This window comes from Cygnus atratus, chromosome 7, assembly GCF_013377495.2.
Source record: "Cygnus atratus isolate AKBS03 ecotype Queensland, Australia chromosome 7, CAtr_DNAZoo_HiC_assembly, whole genome shotgun sequence".
Classification (NCBI taxonomy): Eukaryota; Metazoa; Chordata; class Aves; order Anseriformes; family Anatidae; genus Cygnus; species Cygnus atratus.
This window is the reverse complement of record NC_066368.1, coordinates 16269042-16294453: the sequence shown is the minus strand read 5'-3', so window position 1 is coordinate 16294453 and position 25412 is coordinate 16269042. Positions and strand designations below refer to the sequence as shown.

The window sequence follows — 25412 nt, the reverse complement described above, 5'->3', positions numbered from 1 at the left end:
AATGGACATACCTGGATTGTGTGCAGTTAGTTAAATAACTACAGGTGCATGATTTTAGCCATTTCTGATGGCTTTCCAACGGAAGTTTTGGTAGGATGTGATATTGCAATAGGGTGAGTGACCTGAACTTCTAGTTTCTCATTCAATACAGTAGATCATCATATACAAAAACTTTATGGTGAAATCCTGAATTTGTTGTGTACGAAATGAGTTTTAGCACTGACTTCAACAGAACTAGGATTCCTCTGAACAAGCCTTGATGCTCGGAGCTTAAGATTTCCAGATGAGAGCTATGTCTTTACAGTGGGTTGCAAATAGGCAGCCATCCATCCTGCACAGTGAAATCTATCATTACTTTCTTACTTCCCTGGTTTATATTACCAAAGATACAAATACAAAAACAAACAAACAAATGAAACCACCTCCCACTCTCTCACTGTTCATTCAACTTTGGCTATCCCTATTGATTCTTCTACATCTGAATACAATAATCTGACATCATGATCTGCACAGCAACTGGGACTGCAGTATTGTGAACAGCTTTGCATATTATTAAAGGCAAGCAGGTGAATGGTAGCCTGTGGGCAATATTTTTACTTCTACTGTCATAAAATTTTGAGTCAGACTGGGAAATAAACAGGAACTTTTAAGCAACAAAGAAACTCTCTGTAGTTTTCTGTTACCACCACTTCTCAGACAACTTTCCACAAAACTTTAAGACACAGCGATGAGAGACATAGCCCTCCTCACCCGCACCCTGAAGATGAACTAGTTTGGAGAATGAGACATTTGATGCAGGAACATTTCTCCATAATCACGAGCCAATCCAGATTTTAGAAGGGTCTTAAACAGCGATAAGTCAAATGTCTTCCAAGAGTCATTGAACGTTCTTCCAATTTCAATCATAGAGGCTTACAGTATCCGTGTTGCGTATGACAGCTTTGGGCTTGGGATAAGCAAATACATTACTTGGTTGCTTTACATTTTTTTCCAATTATAAGAGGTTTGAATTTGAGCCAAAATGATTTATGTTTTTGTATAACGTATAGACAAATTCCAAATCTGTGCTACATAAAGACATTTTTAGTATATTTTTTCCTGCTCTAGTTGTTCTTATGTCTTTGACATTTAATAAAATTATCATATAACTGAAATGGAGGAAGAGATCAACTGGATAACTTTAAGAAAAATACATATACTAAAACCAAATCAAAAGCCCCCAAAGGACACATTCAGAGGAATACAGCCAGTTCTAATCCTGCAAAGCTTGGTATGTGTTGTATTTATCCTGATCAGTATTGTCAACTCATGGTTTTATTGCAAGTCTCATTATGTGCTGGGTTAAAGATTTGAGTTCTTAAGTCATGTGCAAGTGTGAGAATTACTGTTTAAAAAAAGTTTTTCACTACTGCAGATGAGATTAATGACTCAGATGCACCACAGAGGTCTCAAAAAGATTATTATGTGTATTTTTTTACATCTCATTTTCAATGAGAATACATTTGTATTCTCATAGCTGGAGGAGGGGTAATGTGAGCTTTGTGCTAGTCATACATTAAGAGATTTTTATAAGCCTGCTCTTTTTGTGGATTTTTTTTTTTTATCTTGAGAGAATCAAAGTATTGCAGCATTATGGCAGCTATCTTGTAACTGACATTTAACGATGGCACCTCTGACCTTCCCAGCTTCAGCTTCATTTAGTTCTTGTTATTTTTCCCTATCTATCCTTCCCCTCTTACTCTCTGGGAGGGACACACAGTCAGAGAAATACTGATGAACAGCAAAATTCATGTCCGGGCAACTATGGAACACAATATTTTTTTTTTTTGTCTCAGATTACAAACTTAAGTTTTTTTTTTTGTTGTTGTTCTTTCTGCCATCTGCTTTCCTCTGGGGCATATGCACTGGACCTACTGCAACGTTACTAACTACACTTAAATTACTACTTTGAATTAGAATGCCATCCCTTATTATAAAGCAACCACTACCCCATCCCACCCCCAAACCAAATCAACCAACCGAAAACAAGACCACCAAAAACCTTGGCAGCCTGTAAGCCATTCCTGTGAGCAGGTCCTGCATGAAACAATGAGGTTTTGGCAGACGGGTCTCTAAACACAATGACCTTTTTACATACACACTGTGTTGATAAGAAAAGAATGCTTAGATTAAATTGAAGATCTAAGTAGTTGAAAGATGGTCATTTTAAGGGAAAATGTGCTTTTGTGCTCATGTGGAAATAAGTATACAAGCCATGTGACTGTGACTCACTGCACATTGCAGCAGTGCTAGAACGAAAGAAGATGGGAGGGGTGGTGGGGTGAATGATGGGCGACCAGTCTCAAGAATCTCTGATATACCAGGTGATACAATCCCAGCCTGCTCAGTACTTGTGGAGAGAAGCAGAGCTGTGATAAAGAGGCCACAAAGGTGGCCTAAGGGTAACTGACTGCTTCGCAGATACCTAGAAGTAGCTCTTGTTTTTTCTTTTCCTTGAAATGGGCCATCATGGTCACTCCAAGAACCGTTTTTAGAAGTGTTTAGAATTGCCTTTTATGGACGAGAGCTTTATTTCTAGAATTTAATATAGTCTTCATGGAAACATTGTAGATACTGTGTACTAATTAACTTTTAGAAGTTCTCAGTACTTTTGTAGCCAGTGACCCACGTGAAGACAGACATCTGAATGAGAAAAATCACATCCAAATGGAAGTTCAATGCAAATGAGCTATTGCATTAAGAAGAAGAAAAAGTGAGCTAAATAGCTAATTGGTCTGAATATATGTTTGACTGGAAACTGAAGAGGGTATTCATCTGGCAAGGATGCAGAATTACTGGAATTTCTATGTATAAAAACACATGAATATTTGATAATGCTCCTATGCATGTGACATCAATATTTATGCTGGTTAGCGCTTCTTACTGGAGTAAGGATGTTGTTACGTAACGGTGGGTTTTGTATTATGTGACTGAAACACAGGAGGATTTAACATTTTAATGGTAATTCTAAGTGTTATGTCTGACCATTTAGTTCAAGGTGGAGCTCAAATTAAAACTTAATTGCAGCAGGTAGCCTAAATAGTGGCTTGAGGAGAAAGGCACACACCCAAACAACAAGTTACAATCAATCCCAAAAATACACAACAAAAACTCATTTCACCCAAATACTGATTTTCAGTGCTATGAAACAGCCCCCCTTTGGAGCCCAGTTCTGCAGCCACTTCATGAAACTCATAATAATGATGATAATTCTGCATGTCACAGTTTGGACTGAACTTCATTACATACACTGAAGTACACCCTTCTAGAATAATATGGTCCCATCACTGCTAGTATAAAGTTATAGCACTTTAATCTGAAATTCCCCAAATAGAGAGAACTCGGAGTGGTATTTCAAACTTACTTTTTGAACTTGTTTATTATCCCGCTTTCATTTTTCTTGATGTCGTGTACCATCTTTTGAAGCTTCCTGTAATATATTAAACAAAATCAGCCTTAAAATTACTATGTGGTTGAACACCCATTTACATAAATTAAGAAAAATACAGGAAATATATACAGTTCTTTTCTTTCCAGTAGTATTTTACACATCAAAAATGTTTCATGTATGTTTGATAAGTACTTCAGTTGCTAAAATAATTTCTGTACAAAGTTTCTGTCCCTTTTTAGCAGAGCTCTTTGGCATTTATGTTATCCTTCTCCTTAATACAGTTCAGTGCAGTTTAAATGATCAATCTAAGAGCAAGTGCATCAAGAAAGAACAACATCAACTAACAGGTTAGAATATTTCAATGTTAGCATATTGTTCAGAACTGACTTTACAACATTCCACAGCTATAATGGGAATACTCTCTAATTTCTGATTTACTGAGTCATTTCTTAAGTGGGCAGTGTGCCTCATTCCCGTAGTGTTTGAAGTTATAACAGGAGAGGGGAAAATGATACATTGCTGGGCTTATGCCATCTGAAAAAACATGACAGTATCTGTGACTCTGAGCCATAAAAATCTCAGGACTCCAGGAGTTACATGGACTGATATCTAGAATCAAAGATTGTTTTTAACTCATCAGCTGCACTGACCTCATTAAAAATTTATTTGTAATCAAGGCAATTTAAATTAATATCTCATTCTTTTTTTCAGTCAGCAGTTTATAATTCCACCTCCCCTTCTCATTTAGAAAATAAATAAATAAATCGCTAAAATCAAGGTAATTCCAGGAAAACCAATATAACTTATTGAAAAGACTGATTTTATAGTGAAACATGTTAGAAGCTTAATCTTCCTAGAAACTCTTATAGAATACATACATATTTCTAGTTTCTTCACACCGTTTATGTTCTTCCTGTTCACCTAAATTAAGGTATCTTGTATTAGACCTGAGCCGAAGATTTTAACTCAAGCAACAAAGAAGCAACGATTTTTTCAGAAAGGACTTTTATAAATTCTATTTTGCACTCTTCATTATAAATTGTCTATGCTATTCTATGTTTTAGTCTTGCCTACCTCATCTTTGATGCAAGATCAGGCTACCAACAGAATCTTGGAAGCTTTGCTTACAAAGACAAGTTAAAACATCAAAGCTTTCTTGCCATTTTTTAAAGCTTTCTTTAAACTAGAAACCTTAATATGCAGAAGCTTTGGTAACATGTAGAGCTTTGCTATCTTCCATCTTCATCATTGGCAATTGGAACTCTCTCAAACATTAAAATAAATTTTTCAAAGGAAATTGGAATTAAATGTGAAGGTCATGGGTCGTATCTGATACATAGAGGGTATTGCTAGAGCTTCAGTCTTTGCACAACTTTACTTAAAGAGCCATTCAACCTATTTTTTTTTTTTTAGATTCTCAACTGATCAAAAAAATCATGAGAATAACTGACAAGCAAATCACAAGCGTATCTTTTAACTTTTGCTCAAAGCTCATACTATTACTTTATATATATTTCTATAATTACTTATAGGTGTGAGACACAGGTGCACAGAAAAATAGAGATTTCCTGCAATAACGCACTATACCTATGAGAAAAGCCTGCACTATTATCTGAACTAACCAAATTAATTAAATATGCAAATCTGGGGGGGTGAAGATCTTAGAAGATCTTCTGGATTTCTGTGTCTTCCCCCCCCCCAAATAAATTTAGCTTCTGGTCATGTTTGAAATATCACAGATAGCCATGTTCTGCAGTTGACTTTCTGTTTTGTGCCCCAGCTGGGGCCTGACAGAGCTTACAAATAAAAAGTAAAAAGGAATGAAAAGAGAATAGAGAGAAGAGATTTAAATGTTTTAGTTCTAGTTTGTGAAAAATAGTTCTTTGCAAGTGTTTATATCCTTTTCAAAAAAGGCCTGGCAGCCTTTAATTAAAAATGCATATAAGAATCAGTTATTTTTCCTCTAATATTTATTGTTTGTTAGAAATAGGGCCCAAACCAAAAATTTAAGTGTAAATTGCGTGTATTACTCATCTCTGACATTCTATGTATCTTCACAATGGTAAAATTATGGCTATACTTGGAAAAAAAGTGTTTCATTTTTCACATGAATGATTTTATTTTGTATTGTCACCTTGGCTCTGAAAAAATAAACCAACAACAAAAAAATAAAACCCACCCCAAAAGTTATAACTACAAGTTCCAAGAACATTTTGCTTTTAATTTGATCATATTTAGGTGAATTAGACTATAACTACTGTCCCACATGCAGTGAATAAGTTTAAAAGAACATTTTAATACATATTTCTATTTTTAAAGAGAGGCATTTATATTGGAGACAGTTGCATGTCCTGTTACTGGCACAATTAGTTGGTTTTCCGCATAGAGGTGAACTGAAACCAGAACATTTCTAACTTCGCATAATCAAATTCCTGAAGCCATTTTATTTTGTAACTAAAATGTGTGATAAATTAGGGAGTATCTAACACACATTTGTGATTTTTTTTTTCCACTTCTGAAAGTCACATAGCTCTCACATGAGTTGCTACAATACCTAGTTTGTTGCCCCTGCACAACTTAACTTGCATCGAGCCTGTGAACGTAACCAATGCACTAAAATAGTGGTGAGTGTAGAAAGTCATCAGGCATGGATGATCTCCATCTCAAGTGGAATCCCCTTTGGCTGATGAAGTAGAGCAAGCTTCAAAAACCAGTCTGGTCAGCTAGTGAACAAAGGCTGAGATTTCTTGAAATGAAAGCTGATATAACAGGCTACCATGTGAAAGTTTTACAGAGCCGTCTGTCTGACTGGTGATTTTAGAGGGACAGTAGAAAATATGAAGGGCAGATAGCAAAGTTATTGAAGAGGAATCTTAGGGGTCTCTGACCCAAGCCTGCAGGTCATTCCAGAGCAATAAGGAAAGTGAAGCACAGAAGGGCATTCATATACCTGTTTTGCCTCTATCTGCGTATCGACTTGTTCTCAAACACTTTGTCTGTTTCTCAAATACTTTTCTTTACATAAGAAAATATCCCAAGTAAAAAGTTCTTGGCACAGTAAGCCTCATCAGAACAACAGCCTTGAGAGCATCCAGGACATGGAGTCTACCACTGCCTGATGTAGACCGTACATGTACTTAAGTACATAAGTACATGTGCCTTAAGTACATAACTACAATTCTTCACAACACTTCTGAGTCAGGATCTTGTTAGCAACTAGTGATTCTTCTCCAGTTGTTCTCTTGGGATGAACAGGTACTTCAACATTTTGTTCAAGGCCCTCAGTCAGCTAATACTGTAAATTAAGAAGCAATGCTAGCTTTATCTTGCACTGCAGTTAAAGATAATTAAGAGGTCAAAGTCAAGAGCTGTTTCTTAACTATATGCACCAAGTCTTCATTCAACTTTGGTTGAGTTTTTTTTTTTTTTTTTTTTTAAGTAGAATCAGGCTTGCAGATAAAGGTGTAGCCTGTGTCACTGTTGATCTTTAAAAAAAACACTTTTCAGCAATAGATAGCTATTTTGAGATCAAATTCAATTATGACTGGATGAGACCCTTTGACCAGGAACTCTTGCACATACAATAGCTTTTCAAAGTTCTGCAGTTATTGCTGATAGTAAGCATGCAGATGAGAAATTGGGAAGTCTCAGCTCTAAGTGCTTCTAAAAAGTTTTATGTTTCTAAGAAATATATTAGAAATTCTACCTGTTGGAAGGAATAACAAATAAGACTGTTCAATGAATCCTTCAGCTGTAACTTTTCTCCACTTAAAGCTGTATTTTACAGTTTCACAGTGGTGGGCAGCCAAACAGTTCAGTAGACAGGTCAGGCCTGTTACAGGTGCTAACTCCCTTCTGGCTGAATCCCTTCTATTGTAGCTACTGGATAGAGTCTCTCAGATTTTAGTTTGTCTCCTTCAAACAGCTCTGTGCTCACTTGGGTTGTTAGGATACTGAAGGCAGAGGTTTTTTTTTTTTTTTTTAATCTTCATTGCTGGAGCCCAACAAGGAGCATTAGCAGTTGGTAGAAAGGTGTCAAGTGAAACAACGGTATTTATGAAGTAGTTAGCAGACAACAATACCTAACAATTAACTACTTGTACCAGAAATGGATTTTTCTACTGGCTGAAAAAAAAAAAAAGTACATGCAAAATTGTATGGAAATAAACCTGGCCTATTCTCTTGTTCTGGTTTGGGCCTTGTGAATATAGCTGAAGTGTTACTTCAGGGGAGAAGCTGGTCTGGCCTGGGCCTATTCATGTCATCTTTGTGCTTTCCTACGGGTATAAACTCCATGGCTTTATGGGTTCAGAGAAGTCCACCAACAACGTACTTTATACTTGCTCTACTCTTTTGACATAGGCAAATTCCCATATTCTAGAAAGGTAGTCACTGATCAGCACAAGATTTAAATGAAATATAGCCTCTGGGAGATTAAACTCAGGTTTCTTGGTTCTGAATTCCCTACTTAGTAAAACACAAAGTGCTAAATGCAGTTTTATCCCACCTCACTAAAGTAACGCAAGTACTGAAAAGATTATTTTAGTAGACATCAATCCATCTTGGAGATAAGATTTGGAAAGAATGAGTCTAGCATAATAAAAAGTATGTCTGGGAGATGAGGGGAAAGAAGGACATTTTCCTTTTATGTCCAGGAATAAACTTTTCTAAAAGGAGACACTTTTAGTCCTCTCTTGCCTATTTTTCTTATCTTATCAAATTTGACCTCCAGCAATTCAGAATTATCTGACATTGTGAAAAAGGAGTCACTAGTTGTGATACATATGTAAAGGAAGCCAGAAAGGCTTACCACTGCAAATACAATACATCCTGAAAGGACTTGCTGTGTCACAAAACACCTACCTGTGTTCAAGGACTGCCTTGAGCTCAGAGCTGCCTTGAGATAAAATAAAATGAAACAAAACCACCCTCTCTTTGATCTGGTCACAGCTCAGCACATGAAGAATGTATGTGAAGTGAAGGGCAATGGATAGGCCTGGCCTGTGACACATCCACATACTTGGAAATCAGATGGAAGCTTCTGATGCTCTGGCATATAAGCTATCCCACAAAAGCTTTCCAAGCTTAAAATAATAGAAGAAAGTATAAATAACCCAAAGAACAAATGAGATGTGAGATGAGATATAGTGCCCACTGGCATGAGAAAAAGGAGTTTGTCTTAATTTCAGACAGTTCTGCATAATGAGTAATTCTCCCATCAGTTCGATGAATTTTTGAGAGATTTTAACTATTAGTATTTTTAACATCTTCACGTTTCTGCATATATACATAATGTATTTAGAAAGACCATGAGGATAATCTACACCTTCAGAAATATCTCTTTAGTGAACCCTTTGCTTGTGCACAGAGCTAACCCTGACCAAGACGTGTGTCACCCTGCAGTATACGGGAGACATTTAGGCAGGCCTAAGTCTGCCTTGTGTTTTCCTGTTCATTTCCATGATGTGTGCTCAGGAAAAGATGAAGACGCTGGGATTTCATCAGCCTTCTCCCAGAGAGACCTGAGAGGAGAGGGTAGGCGGTTCAGAGCATTAATGAACTCCCCATGCTGCTGGGAACCGAGAGTAAGCTTCATCTTTGTGTGCAGTGAATCCAGTATTTTGAACCTCCAGCACACACACACTGTCAGTAATCTGTACAGTTTGCTTCGTTTTGTGGTGAGGGAAGGCCCATAGCAAAGGACAGCGCTCTGCTGTATGAAAACATTACAGAGCCTCCTGGATGGGAAGAGTGGGCACTGCTGCTTTAGTGCATCTGGCTGTGAGCACAGACACGTGCACTTGAAATTGGGAGTGGTGCTGATGATGATTCTGGAAACAGGGCTGACTGCAGTGTCAGTAGGGAGTGGCAGCTAAACAAAACCAGTTTTAAATGGTTCACAGGAAGTCTTCTATATTATGAGCATACGTCTGTTTATCTGGAGGACTAGAATTATACCTTCTTAAATTCCTGGCACTTACTGGTCTGAATTATCAAGTTGTGCCTCTTGAGAAATCCCTAATCCTAAACTCTGGGAAAAGTTCCTTTAGTTGAAAAGGGGCAGAATTTTGAACAGGATATATTCAGACAGAAGATCTGTAAAGGAAGCTTTAAGCACTATCAATACATTCAATATTAATTGACCTGCATATTCTTTCTCCTCCTAAACTCAGATTTTTAATGGATAAAGTTGAACTGGCTTCAAAATAATATATATATTTTTAAATCACATTTTAAATCAGTCAGGCTGCACTCTGGGTTAAGTTCTTATGCCATTTTGGGTACGGCTGTTTCTCACTGACAATACACTCTGTAGTTCTGTGTCTAGAAAGCGTCTTTTTTCTGAAGATAGTTACTACCTCCAGTTACTTCAAGCAAGAAAAGGTTCCTTTTGGATGTATCCCTATCTTTGCCTTGAGGAAAGCTGCATAACAGATCAAGTAAAGCCAAAAAAATATTTATTTCTTCTTTTCCAGGCAAATTCAAATGCTTCGCATTAGAAATGTGGAAGAATGGGATTTAGTAGGTACAAGCTTAAACTTAAAGGAAAAAACAACAACAAAAAAACATTCCCAACACACCCCCTTGCTTTAACATTTTAAGCTTTGGCTAAAAAGTTTTACAGAAAGAATCCACAAAAAAATAAAATAGAAAGCTTAGAAGAATATAATGGAATTTGTAGAACAAAGGCTAAGTTATTACAAGACGAAAAACAGAAAATAAAAAAAGAAAAACTACTACACCTACCCTTGTTATTTAAAAAAATAAATGAAAATGTGAAACTTGAGAAGGAACAGCACACCCAGCCCCAATCTTTACTGCTCCCCACAGCTCAATTATTCCACCATGGTCTGCCCAGCTGCTCTATATTTTGTGTTTCCACTAGCTTTTAGTTTTATAAACAGATGCACAGGTGACAAAATTAAGAAATAAAGTTATTGTGTCTGAACAATGGGGAAGAATCCTGCTTGCTGGGGGGAAAACTTGCTCACCTAGAAGCAGATTTGCAGAAGTACCACTTGAGATTTTGAAAAGCTTGAAGCTCTTACCTTGCACTATATTCTCAAACTACATACAGTAGGCTTCCAGCAACATATCATTCCTGGCATGGTCTTTGTGAAAGATTACAGATCTCAGTGAGCTGAGTGAGAGTTTTGTAAGATGTAGTTTTGTATTACTTGCTAGTTTTGTTTGTCTAAACCAACACAATTAATTGCATAAAACAATTCTCCCCTTTCACCACAGCAGAAAGCAAAAGGAGATTCCCAAGTACAGAAAGCATCTATTTCAGCTCTTTAGGCCTCCTTCAGGTACTTCAGAACTCCACATGCACAGATCACAGTGCTACCTGGAACAATGAGAGAGTAATTTCCTTGGAAGGAAGTGCAGACTGGCATCAGCTGGCTGGGTGGCAGCTGGTGTGTGTACAAGGTATACAGAGATAGCTCAATTCTTGGGGTGCGATCAGATAGACTGCTTCAGTAGCTGCTGGTCATCTCCACCTTTTGGTTGTCGTTACCCACCCCCTGCAATGCCTCTCATGGTGGGAGAAGAGGCAGTTTGGAGCTGGAGGTGGTAACCTGAGACACCATGCCGTCAACTCAAGGCAAAGAGTCTTTGATCTTTATCTGTAAAGTTATCTCAAAGCTGTGAAGTAAGGTTGAAAGAGGCATGCTCATGGAGAGAAGTCAATTATAGACACGTATCTGAGAGGTTGCACAAACAACAAATTGTCTTCTGCTGTGTTCATGAGAGGCACATGAGAAAATAACTAAAATATTTTAGTTTTGTTGAGAGATTTTTTTTTTAAAGACTGAGTAACATCCTATTCTGCTCATTCTTCAATCATGCGCTATTTTGTCTAAAAGCAAAACACATAATTACAGCAGGTGTGTGCTTACATGGTACACGCACATGCACAGAAAAGCCTAATATTTATTATACTTTTCTTCTTCACATGCCCTCTAGGTAATCTTCTCAAAGAAGCTGTCAAACTCACTTTTACTAGTTATCAACACAGATAGAGTAAGTGAAAATATGTAACATGTAAAGGCATAAACATCTCTGACACAAATTAGTCCTAACATGAAATTAAATAGTATAATTAATTTCAGGTGACTAGGAATTCTGCACTATGAAAGAGTTTTATAGTGACTTAGCAAGGAATCCTGATTCTTGACCTGTATAGGCATATGCAGATTTATCCATGGGGCTAAGACAACTGAAGCCTTACCAATGGGACTGACTTTGGTACAACTGCTCCCTCCTTTTGGATCAAGGCTGAGGCTTGTTCTGACTGTGTGTGGGCAGTGTATTAATACTGAAGGTTTTGTGTGTTTGAATCGTACAGTATTTGTTGCAAATTATTTTTTTTAACCCCTCTTTAATTTAGCAGAGAAGAGTAGCAGACCTGGCTCTTGTTATCTTTACTACTCATGTGGACTTCCCAGATGTTTATGCATATCAGAAAGCAGTGATGACCAGGCACTTTTGACTACTGCCTTTTAAATTACAGATATTTAATAAAAAACTGAAGATATTTCAGTTTTTTTTTCTTCCCTCTTATCCAGCTTGCTCTCCCCTTTGTCCCAACTGGATAATAGTGATACTATAAGCAGTACAGAGAATAATTAGCTATTACAATATGCTAAGTGAATATTGCACGTCACTTCCTGACACAAAAATTTGACAGATTTTCTGTTCTGTAACTGACCTGCTCGGCGTCTTTTTGGTTAACTGATCTCTTTTATGCACCAGCTGTCTGGATACAACCTGATGTACTTAAAACAAACAAACAAACCATACCAAAACAGCAGATATATTCAACAAGGCTTCCTTCCTCTACTCTTCTGAAAGGCTTGCAAGCCACAGATGGGAACTGAAGGCATTAGCTTACTCTAACATACTTGTCCAGTTAAAATAAAACAAGCCCTGTGTCTTCATGAAGGACTAATTCCCCATAGCCTGATAGGTTAAAGAGAGCAAGGACAGAAATTTTAGGAGTAATATGGTTTTTATATTTTACCAAACAGAGGAAGCACGAAGCCATCGCAGGAAAGTGAATAAAGACAGGTCTTGGTAGGTGCACTGAAAATTACAATCTGTCAGCAGTAACATTACCTTTAGTCATGATTTTACATGTGTTTTTGAAAGGCTGGATAACATTTCTGTCATTCCTGCCATGTAGATTGAAAGTGCGGTTTGTTCACATGAAGGAAAGGAAAGCAAATGAAAGAGTAAAAAAAAGTAAATTGAACATGGAAACGTAAAGGCTTAATTTTGATTTGGTTTTGGAACAGAGGGAATTCTTACTCCTCTTCTGCCTCTTCCATAAATTTCAGATCTCCCGTTTTAGTTCTGGTCACCTATTGAAGAACATCAAAAAATCTCTTTCAAGTTATGTAATCGGCATGACTAAGATTTAACCAGATATTTAAGCAAATGTCTAAATTCAACTGCCTTAATGTTGGGTATGTACTTAAATTTTGCATTGAGGTCTTGCTAATGTGTGCACAAAAGCACTGACATGACATCAATAAATTTACTTCATGATCTGAGTGTAGTCTTCATCAGTGTCTTTGTGCCATTTAAGACTGCTACTAAAATAAACTTCCTATTTTAGTGATTTTAATCCAGAAAGTTCGCAGACTGAAAGAATAAAACATGCTGTTTTTCCAAGGGGCTCGAGAGTTTGAAGGCAAGGTGCTTTGTGCGCACTGGAGAGAGAAAAGGGAGGTTTTTCTAAACAGCCTCTTAACTCTTCTCCTTAAACCAAAAGTGCATTTATATGCATAATGAACTGCATTTGTTCTACAAAATAGTGCTCTGACAACCAAATAGAGCAGAGCTTCTAGATATGGCATTAAATATTAAACACTCCCATTAGCCTACTCCTAGAGACAAAATAAGCGCAGGTATTTTAATGCTCCCTTATATTCACAAGTGACTAAGATTGGTTCCAACAGAATAGCTTTTATGTAAATATGTGCTAGATATGCTGAGTAGATGTAAGAAATTAAAATTCACTAATTTTAGGATCTTTTGTGAAAGCTTTGCTGCTTTTTATAGATATTTCCAGCTACAGAAGCACTGTATCCACAGATGGGCACAGATAGGTGACACACATAGGGAACAGAGAAGTTGCGGATGCCCCATAATCACTTACTCATGGATCTATCAATTCTGTTTATTTTGTATTGAAGTTATCCATTTTTATTAGAAGTTTGGAGAGGTATTCCAGTCCCTACAGTCATATGGCCACTTTAGTGGAGCCTACATAGGCTGCCATTTGAAGTAGAAATTCCGCTCTTCTCTGCCCCTCTCGTTTTGACCTCATTGTTTACCCAGGTATGATGAATTACGGAACTTAAGCTGAGAAACTAATTTGTTTTTTTCTTTTGCCAAGTTTCGTATCAGCAAGATCAGATTTGGATCATCACATGGCCATGGGAACCCTAGGGCCTGTGTGAAGGTGGAGATGAGTTGCAGGGCAAGCAGGAGAATTGGGAGGGTGGAAGAAAGGGACTTTCTTTTGGCAGCAGCTCAAGCAGACTGAATTAAATTGGCCACGTAACTGCACTTGCAGTAGCACTTAGCTGCTTCTGTACTTCTTGCACAGTTGCTGGTGTCTGTATTTTAAGACATGAAGGAATCATTGAGCCATATAGTCCTGGCCACTTGTATCCATGGGCACTTCGCCCAGTTACCCCTGCACTAAGCTTCATAAATGTTCATGTTTTTCAAAAATGTTCATGTTTTTCATATTATTGACTGAGGATGCATTATTTTAATACTTTCCAAAGTATTTACTGTGTAGTATATCTGTTGAGATCATAAGCCTGTAGCATTGCATGCATGGCTTCACTTATATCAGGGAAATCTACCTGTCAAAAATATACTAAATATATGCAATAACAGATGAAGAATAAAGATACTAACAGAATTTTGAGGCTTCTTTACCCCTCAGTCATTTAGTATGGCTTTCACAAAACATACTTACTTACATCATATGTATAGCCCTTTCACAATCTACGGAAAATATAAGATGGTTCCTAAAGCCAAATGAGAAAATCCTATAACTTTCAGCCATGTTTTCTATCAGTTTTCCAATTCTCATCTGCTGAGATAAAGAATAAAACCAATGATACTTGCTTTCTGAAGATGTTGCTTATCTATCATATTGTAGTGTGCTTTACCATACTTAGATATAAAGTAAGTTACATAAAACTAAAATCAGTCTACTAATTCAGTGATCACTTTAACCACATAAAGTGTATATGAAAAAACTAATGATGAGGGACTTATAAGTCATCTGCAGAAGTGCAGATAACTAGAGGTGACTTTTAACTGATTCCTGCAGTCAAATTCCTGCCTATGAAAGAAGTAGTTCTGAGGCATTTCCATTAAATACATCAAATAGAGTGGGTCATAAATTTTCCTCATTGCAGTGCGCACACAGTAATCTGCTACAGTTTAATCCCGAACTATACTGGTCCAACAAACTGAGAGGAAACATTTACATTTTTTAAATGTCAAAAATTTCAGTGCAATTAACATAACATTGAGTGTTAATGTAAAATGATCTCAACTCCACAAGGCATCATTTTTTTTTTCCAGTTTCTGTTCTGCAAATAATTGAAGTCTTATATTTTTTCCTCTATGTTTGTTCAGAATGCTGGAATTGCCTGCAATGTTGAAGCTCCAGATTTCTCTCATCCTTTAAACAGAAAGCAAAAGCAATGGGATTCTTACAGTATTCAGTATTTTGAAACGTTTCAGTTATACCTTGTCTGACCTGTTACAACCCTGAATATGGTTAGCTGGGATTTTTGATCGGGTTAAATGGTTTTCCAAAACTAAATTCACCAAGCAGAACTAAGACTTGATTCCATTACTCCTGATTAACTTTTCAACTGTTGACTTTCAAGAGGTTTGCTTCCAAAGACTATTGGACAGCACTGAAAAAGAGAGTAAAATGGCAAGTAGACCCAAGAGGCAGTTTCGTAGAATCATCAAACGGTTCCAAGGGGCAAAAAGGAGCTACTAAAAACAAGGCTCATTTTCAAATAAAGGGGTACTTATAGCAATTTCAACTAATGTGGGAACACTTTTTCCTCATCTTGTCAATGTTCTTTTACACATGCCGTATGGAAACATATGTCACAAGTCATAACAGTGTCAATTTATTTATTTATTTTTGACAAAATTTTGATTATCATATTTTTTCTTCCAAAAGAAAAGTATCTATCAAATTACAAAGGACTGCGCAGTATGTAGGTTTTGAATGATTCTGTAACATGCAAAACTATTTCGTTCTTGGATCAACATATCACTGGGTAACAGAAACATCATATGATTTAGTATCTAGCTCTCTACAGAGCTATATGGGGTGTAGTTTTAAAATAGGGGTGAAAAAAAGGTTATACAAAGTTTGCTGAAACATTTTTATTTCTTCTATGGCCAAGGAAATTAATTTATTGGGTTTTGTTTGGTATTGGGCATATGCTTTTTTGACAAAAAAAAGACCACAAACAGCAAATCTTTAGACCAATCTACATTACTAAATTTTGCTGAATAACTGACAGTCAAAGGCCTGAGATGGTGTAACTTGTTATTTTTATAGTTGTTCTGGCAAATGCTGCTATTGTGGACAATTATTTGGCAGGGCTACAATGTCACTGGATGACCTAATTTTATTTGGTGAGCGTGCCTGTTAGGCAGTGCTGTCATAAGCTACACCAGTGACTGAACAATTTTGTCTACATAGAAGGAAACTAAAGGTGATGTACATGCATAACCGATCTTGTGAAGAGTTTTGGTGCAAACCTAGACTCTACTCTTACGCTGCTACCTACATTAAACAAGAGCTCTTCAGAATGGTTTCAATATTACACAGCATCATTTTGTCCATATTGCTGTATTTTCACATACAACATATGTGGATCACAATTACACAAACACAGTTTGCTATAAACATCATCGTAGGCAGGAAAATGCTATATAAGAATAATGTATAAATGTTTGGGTTTAAAAACAGTACAGCAGGATTCGGGATTTTTTTTCCCCTCCCCTAACAGTTTTTATTAGAAGGTTTATATATGAAGATTTATGTTTTTTAATAAACAAACAAACAAAGAGGGCAGCTTGGCAGACTGACAAAGATTGCTCCATGCAGAACAACATAGCCAGAAAGAAGGACAATAATGGAAAAAAAAAAAAAAGAGGAACAAATTTGAAAGGGATTGTTCTTATGAAATGCTTGCGCAGACAGAAAGGAAGAAATGAGGAAAATATAGATGGGGGTGGAGGCTATGCTATGCTGAAGCAAGGGCAGAGAGAGAGAAACAGCAGGAGGATTTGACAGAGGAAGTTGCACTGGGAGTGAAAGAATGGATTTTCTCTGTGGTATTTAGGGAAGTTTGCATTTTGTATCTCACTCCATTCCAAAGTCCAGAGGTGAGACAGATTCATGAACTGTTTAACTGAAAGCAAGAGGAAATAGAGATTACTCAGCTTCATCATTTAATCAAAACTCCATCTTTTGTAGGGCGAACTGGACCTAACAATCCCACAGAAAGAATTTGTATTTGTACTCAGCAGCACAGCAAATGTAGCTGGTGAGCTTGCTTTTCCCTGTTCCTGTGAATTTCAGCTTTAGAGGCTGCATGCAGTCAGCACTGCGACTTCACATTTAGTCAGGCCAAAACGTGTGCGCGCCACAAAAAACCACTGCAGTGCGGTAGCAAGTTTTCAGGGGAAACTGGAAGCTGAGAAAGAAGGCTGCTGGAGGTAGCAGTGGGTGGTGAAGACCTTCAAGGCCATTTCTGGCTGAAGGCCTAAGGGTAAAGGCAGCTAGGGCTCGTGCTAGAAAGAGAACAGAACAGGTAAGAGCAGAAGTGAGGGGGCCGTGACTCGTGGAGAAGAAATAGTGATGAGCTACTAGAAGAGGTCAGACTGGAAACATCTCAATGTGGAACAGTTCTCCTCATTTGGGCTCTTAGACTACTAAGCAGTATACAATTAACCCTGTACGCTTGCATAACTTTTCCTTTGAAGTGTATATAACTAAAAGAGGAGAAATATGTTAATGTTGGATGTGGACTCTGGTGCCCAACTCTGTCACAGGGAGACTGCTTTGAAACTCCCATTTCTTTCCTTGGTTAATCTTTACTCTGATTCTGACAAACTACATTAAAATTTGACTTCAGGAAAAAAGGAGATTAAGTTTTTATTTGCTCCTATTCACTATTAACAAGAATTAATTGGAATTTCTGTAATAAAAACATTTTCTTACAGTGCAGAACTGATGTTCAGATGTTCCCAATTTATTCTCTCAAAAAGGAAATATTCCCTTTGATAAAACGTGCTATACATAGAAGGCATCAGTTTACAATATAATATCATTTTGCTCCCAAATGAGTTCATTTTCTGCTTATACCCTTTCAAGAGGAAACTACACCAAAAAGATCTTGTAGTAAAGAAAAGACTGAGTAGTTAAGAGCCAAGCTATCTCTATCCGTAGAAAATTAGCAAAGACCATAAATACCTTCAAACTTGACAGACAACTAACAGACATTCAGGCCTCAAGGAAACTTCTCTTGATTTTAATAGAATTAGGACTTAAACCCTCCTGTTTAGCAGGCGATGTTAAAACATAAGGATTGTGTTTGCATTGCAAATAAGCTGACGTATCCTACCCAAGAAAAAAAAAAAGTCAGTTGTCCCCCCCACTTGTTTTTCATTTGCCAGTTATGGGGAGATAGTGATTTTAGGTTTGGGGTGGTGGTTTTTTGGGTGGGGCAGGGAGGAACTGCTGCAATTTAATGAAGTTATTTCAAGTGAACAGGAAATTTTACTCTTGGAAACGTGATCTTTTTGCAGTCTGGAAGATGTTGGCTGTATGACCTTCAGCAAGTGAAAGCATGTGGTACGCTTCTGCTTCATGCCATGGTTTGTCACTGCAGTGGGGATGGTAATGATGCCTTTGAAAATTACATTGTGATAAACAGCTGAAGGCAGCTGAGCGCAAAGAGGCATTATTAAGGTTTGTGGTCATAATAAAAAATGCAGCAACTCTAAAGAGATGTTATAACAGAGTCATATATAGCAGCTACAAATTATTTACAGAACAGGAATCATAGGTGCATAGTCTAAGGAAGCTGAACCACAAAAGAGCCTGCAAGTTTGACGCTATATTGTTTGAGTTGCTAACTTCATGTTACCTTTGCCAACTACCATCCCTGATTATGAGTGCATCTATTTATGTATAATTTTATGCTTCAGACAAATATATTTTCTGAAATCAAGGCATACTAGATACTGCTATGTCAGCATAGCATTGCTCATGTATTTCACTCCTCACTTTAGAAAACCATTCAAACTACCAAATTTTTTGCATGCACCACACAAATTAATCTCATGATAAACAACCAACCCTGGAACTTCATGTTTTCCTGACTATATGAAAGGAATTAGAATAAAAAGTGTATTCTGAGGGAATACTTCTATAATACTGTGCATACCTTGTAACAAACACTATATTAAAACAATAATGGAATTCTATGAAGTTCCAGCATTCCTATCAAACCGATATTTAAGTTAATTGAGTGACTTAACTGCACCTGCAAACAACGCTCATACTGCAACATGATAGTTAGAGGCACATAAGAACGCTTACAGTTCTTATTGTTGCGATAAATGTGTTGAATATGTCAAGAATTCAGATCTAATGTAAGACTTGCTAATTCAATGAAAGACTGCATCTGTTCGGTTCAGATATGCCCATGGAGAACAGATGAGATTACTGAAGCCACATAATACCTACTTTTTCAGGTCTACACTTAAAAAATCAAAAGTTCTGCTCTCAAACACTGACTCAGCAGCAGTACTACTTTAATTTTTGCTGCTACAAAGCAGAAATTTTAAGAAAGCTGTCTTTAGAAAAGTATGTGAACTGTAATTACATCAATTGAACCTATCCTTTGTAGAAAAGTTCTCCGCATTTACGTCTTGGCATATGGAGGAAGGCAGATTTTTAACATAACCTTTTCATTCATGTAACATTTGGTGGAAATTTTGAACCACACATGTATCTTCTTTGTAGGTACGAGGCTATATTAGGAAGTCAACGGCAAAATCAACAAGTTGCAGAGTGCAAGCAGGCACATGGCTGTTTCAAAGAAGGAAGCAATGGCTGCCACCATATTAAACTGATTTCTTCCTATATTTGCACGTCTCTTCTAAGTTTGCACTATGAACACAATCTCAAGCAAACTTCTGCCATAAGTTATTAAAATCCTCCTGTTGTAGTAAGGTCAATGTAACCATGTATCCAGGTCTCTGTCTAATGGGGTATTTAAACACGTTTAAACTAAAGCATGCATGCATTTCCACTGCATGTAGTGAAAACACTCATGTTTGAGAAACGTGCACTGCTTGCACAACTAAGGTGAATTGGCAATAAGAAGGACAGAAAAAGTAGCTTTTAGTACTTCAAGATAATACAGGAAAGCGGAGCTACTTCCTCCTCTTCCTTATTTTACAATTTTAAAGCTTTGGTCAAGACAGAGTGTCAGCCCATGTAAAGATAGATGCAGAAGGGATGCAATGGCTGCCTTTCTGGTTTAAGGCTTTTAAATTGGTACACAAAGAAGCTGTGGACTATTATGACCCTCATGTGTAGGACCTTCTCTATATATTTGGAAGTAATTTTGTTTTTAGCCATGTTTTAAGCATTTGGAAGAGGTGCAGAGGGTACAGCTTTATCACAGAAAAGAACATTTTATTTCTTTAGGTACCAGTAACTATCTTGATGGCATCAAGTTTTCCATCACTTCACTTAGCTTATTATCTTGAGATAGCTAAATGCAACCAGCATTAAGGCCTGCCACTATTTAAACCATTTGAAGTGATAAACTGCAGACAGTGAGAAAACTAACTGTCTTCTTCCCCGTCCATTGGGCCATCAAGAGACCTTGCCCAGGCTGTAGGATGCAGCCTGCCAGGATGAGGACTATAAGGGTCATCGCACCTCTACAAGTACACCCCAATATTTCAGCAGTACGGAGAGGGTGGAGAGCAAGAAATTCTGTTCCATCAAGACTAGTTTTACAAGGGAATATTTTAATTTGCATGAAGGCTTCTGGGGAGAGGGAGAGACACTTGTAAATGGTTTATGAATTAGTATTAAATGCTTAAATATGAGTAATTTTAGGAAAAAACACGTTTTCCAGTATTTCTTTATGGAAGAAGAAAAGGAAGAAGAAGAAAAGATGTTCCTATTTTAACCTTCATCTGAAACAGGACTTCTTTTAATTACTCAGGAAAAAAACGGTATTGTGAAAGAGCCTTGAGGTACCCGCTCCACCAGCACACAAGTCCAGCCACACTAAAAATACTTCAGTAATGGTCAGCTTCTGCTTTTTTTTTTTTTTTTTTTTTCTCTCAAACCCTGTATTTAAAGTTGTCCTCTTTCATTTAGGAGCATTTCCCGCTTTCCAGTTCCCTGTCTTCTACCCGTTCTTTCGAAGACTGGGAAATACCACAGGAACTTAACTGCGAAAGCCAACTTCATATGACACTCCAATTAAACCATTAAGCCATTAATCCATTTTTTTCCCTATTTTGCATACAGCTCATACACCTTAGTGAGTCCAAGCCTGTTTTCTTAAACCTTTGCAAACAAACTTTTAAACCCTTTTCCTCTACTTTGCCGGCGAAGCAGCCACCACGTTATCCTCCACAGACCCGTCCTGCGCTTCCCCGCACGGCCGCGGCGAGGACCTGGTGTAACACTACGGCCTCTGCCCGTGCCCCTGTGTCCCCCCCGTGTCCCTGTAACCCCCGTGTCCCTTTGTCCCCCCGATGCCCCTGTGTCCCCTCCAGCGCAGGACGCGGCTCCCCGCGACCCCGCCGCGCTCCCCACCCGCAGGTGCCCGGCAGCCCCGCTCCGCCCCACGCGTGGCGGGGTCCGCGGGGGTCCCAGCCCGTACCTGAGCTTCTCCCCGGCCGGCACGGCCAGCTTGTTCAGCTTCTCCATGCTCCGCGCTGTGCCAGCACCCGCCGGGACCCCCGGCTCAGCCGCCTCTGTCACCGCCACTCGGCACCTGCCGGCGCCGCCGCTTCCTCCTGCCGGGAGGGGAAAGGGCACGGCACGGCCCGGCCACGCTCCCTGCCGGCACCCCGCTCCGTGCTCGGGGGAAACTTCCCTGCTAGGGGAGCCTCGGCGGCCGGGCGCTGCAGGCTCTTTCTCCCTGTCCCACCCGCAGGCGCAGGCAGAGGAGGGACCCGGTGCTCCCGGCCCGCCCCCGGCCCGGCCCGGCCCGCACAGGTGGCTGCGGCCGCGGCAGCCCAGGGTAATGCCTCTGGAAACGGGACGCGGCTCCCCCGCGCCTCCCCGCAGCCCCCTCCGTGTGTCCTGGGGGAGCGGCGGCTTGGCCTGGGAGGAAGGCGGTCCCGCAGTGCCGACAGCCGGGTTTGACAGCGGGTGCGGTTTCGATGAGCTCCAGCGGGCCGTGGCGGGGCCAGGGAAGCTGGCCGCAGCTGGGTGCTCAGCCCCGGGCTGGCCCCAGGGCTTGGCCAGGCTGCAGGGACCGCCGGAGATGCTGGGCTCCCCTCTCTGCTCCCCGCACCTCTCCCTGTGATGGCGTACCGGGTGCTGGCGTGCTGCCACGGGGACTTTTCCCTTCCCGAAGAGGCTGCAGCAAAACTAGAGAAGATCACCCAGTTGTCTCCATCCTTTTGAATATCACTGGCGGGAAAAAGAGATTTCTTCACCTGACTTCTTAAACAGCACACCCTCTATCAGCGCAGGGTGAGGCCATTCCCACCCCAAATGTAGGTAGCTGGTCTGTGTTTAATGGCTCTGATACCTCTCAGCCCAGGCTTGGTCTTTTTTTCCCCTTTAAAGGTGAACTTATAAGTGGCAGTGTAAGCAGGTATTCATGCTTGGGCTTTATTCTGTAGTTCTGGTCGGCATTTTTTTTTTTTTTAAGTTCTATGCGTTGTATAGTGTTGCCACTCTCTTCTTTCTGTATCTTTGGTCTCTTTCTGTATCTTTGGCTTAATCTACAAGCTAAGCCTGGTCCAGGTAGGAAAACTTTCTCTTCTTCCTCTTCTTTCATCTGCATCATGTTAATATGTTTTGGCAAGTACTGTATGTTTTGAGGACACCAGAAGTTATTTCTTGGGGAGATTCTCATGACACTTAAGCCAGGTTTTCACGTGGATACATTAACTCCCTAGATTGTACTATGTTTCTTTTGTGAAAATGTAGTGGCAAAACATACTTTCCTGGCTAGTGAAGGTGAAAACGGGGAAACAGCCTGCCACAAGATTTATGTCTTTGATAACAGTATTGCTCTGATCTTGGCATGGATAATGTCTTTGATCTCTCAGCCTTTAACACAGGAATCAGAGGATATTTGCACACAGTATTTCTCAAGGGAGGGCCCTTAGTGAACAAATTACCCTTTTGGGGTGTCTTATAAAGTTGGGGTATTTCATAAAGGCTTTAAGTAATAACAGTCAAGTTGAATGTTATTTACTACACAAGTCTGTGGAATTCCACCCTGCATTACATCTGGTTATGAACTGGACACCTTTCCAAGTTTACTCTCAAAGTTATTTTTGAAATTAAGGTTGCACTCTGGCAATGTGAAGAAGCATTGTAAATCATTTGCAGTGTCACTTTACCTTTTGCTTATACAATCTTTCTGCTATATCTAAATATATATCAGGATACAGGCTTGCTTGTTAGGCGCTTAGACAACAGCTGGTTCTTACCTGACTCACAGAAATCCCAAACTATTTCCCTTTGAGATCTTTGGTGGCCTATCATTCACACACTGCCCTGGTTTTGCCTTGTTTCTTCATGACTCATCAGTTTATGGGTTTAGTTTTAATGCTCTACAGTGCCCGGTGCAGAGAGCTTTCACTCTTGTCCTTGCAGCACTGCTCCTTTGAAGGAACTGATGCTGATGCCTCATTCCCAGGGCAGTCCCTCAGCCTTCATCTCTTATCCTTGTGTCCATGTAGCCATGCAGTGAAATGGACTGGGGAAGAAGTCCTCTACAAATGATCTAGCAAAAAGTAACAAAAAAGGTGGTTTTAGCTGCATCCGCTTCTGGATATGGTTCAGTGCATAGGTGTTTGTGAGGGTGCAGCAGAGGGTAGGAGGAATAGGGTGTGTGGCTGTTTAAACTGGTACAGCTGCCAAGAAGTTACTCCTAAGAATATCCCTATTGCACAAGACTTGTTCATGAGAACATTGTTTGTGGTATCTGCTGCAGGGCCTGTCCATGGATCAGTATCTCAGCCAGCTTGTTTCTGCCATGCATACACATGGCCCAACACACATCTCTGCTTCACTTTAATATCTACAAGCTGCTTACAGAAAAACAAAAACAAAAACCAACCCTTTTCCTACTGCTCCCCCAGGGCTTGGCCCTCTGAATGCTTATGGAGGGCACATCTTATTTCACTTTATAATCACTCCTACCAAGATGTACTGACACTTTCCAGGGGAGAAGAGTCCTGCCACAGAATTAGCAGAAGTCTCTAGTACCAGGTGATGTGGCCTAGGCTGGCTCCCTGCTCCTGCAGAACATGGCCAAAGAATAAATTAGACTGTTCCTCCCCAGAAAGCACATACAGTACCCCCTAGTTATCTCAAACCCAAGGCACCTGAGAGAGAGCAGTTTCTCCTGGCCACCTTGGAATATGCTTTTCCTGGGAAACCAATGGAGGGTCAAGTGCAAGTTAAGTCCTGAAATTAAGAGAAGGAAGCCACACTTCCCCAAATGTCAAAGGAAATTTTTCTAGCTACAGTGAAATTCCTCCTCTTCCCCAGTTTAAATGTATTCATGTGTCAAGAACCTTTGGATCTAAACAGTGTAGCCTTACCAGGAAATGGCTAGAGCCTGCTTAGCTGTTTCTGGTCTGCCTCCAAATCAGCCTATCTGGCCATCTATTCTTGTGCTCAGAAAGCTTATCAGGGCAGAACAAGATAGGACAGCCACTTGGGAAAAAAAATAAAGAGCACACCCAAACCTCTCCAAACAGCTGTAGGCTTCTTCTTTTGCCCAGCAGGTGGTTTCAGAGTCCAAACTTTGAGCTCATATTTAGACTGACCCTGTCTGTGGTCGAGAGGGTTTCTGTATAGTCCTTACAGAAACACTGTTTACTGCTAGTAAGGAGGAACACATAGACTGACCACTGGGACGGGGCAGTTCCTCCCTCCCTCCAGGGTTACTTGTTGCCCCCAAATAGTGAGGCGGGACTTCACTAGCCTCAGCTCCAGGAAATGACCTTCCTGCTTCTTCAGGAACCCTGGGAGGGCCTGGAGGCGGTAGCAGATTGGAGCCACGCAGTGAGCATAAAGTCATGCTATTTTTGTTGCTGTAACCCCAGCAACTGTCCATCTCTGACCTAATGTGTTCATTTGCAGAATGTCAAAGAGGAACTAACATTTGCTTTACCACGTGGATGTCATTTTGGCCATAACAGGGGTTAACATGAAACCCTCCTCCCCAGGCATGAGTGCTGGCAGAGGGGTGGTTGTTCTGAGGGATGCATGTGCTCCTACTGTGCTCCCTGGCACATCTGGGGCCGATGGGGGCAGTTGGGAGGCACAGCTGCCAACTTGCAAGTGCTGCTGGCCATTGAGATGTGGCCTGGCAGCCTGGACCAGCCTGTGCTGCCCAGCAGAGGTAAGGGGCAGGTCCCAGGGGCATGGGGGTGACAGTAGTGTCCCAGGTGAATAGGTTTTGATGTCTCATATGAAACTTTTTGCAGAAGTGTTCCTGCAGTAGTGGTCTTCTGGAGTTTTATTGTTCAAACTCTTCACCTAAAGGGCACTTTAATGTTTTAAGAACCTGCATTGTCATGGACTCTGCCATTTTTTTGTGATTAGGTAGATAGTGGTACTTTAATTTTCCTGTGTATGGCTACAGATTTACAGGGTAAGTTCCTTGCACCATTACTC

General features: G+C 39.6%; 1 protein-coding gene across 1 annotated transcript in view; it reads right to left on the bottom strand.

The window, feature by feature from the left end:
- The window catches only part of BLNK (B cell linker), a 96389-nt gene that overhangs the window by 25905 nt on the left and 45072 nt on the right, over window positions 1-25412 (bottom strand). The window contains 1 exon segment of the mRNA XM_035540882.2: window positions 3404-3469. Within this exon segment, the coding sequence (XP_035396775.1) occupies window positions 3404-3469 (66 nt within the window).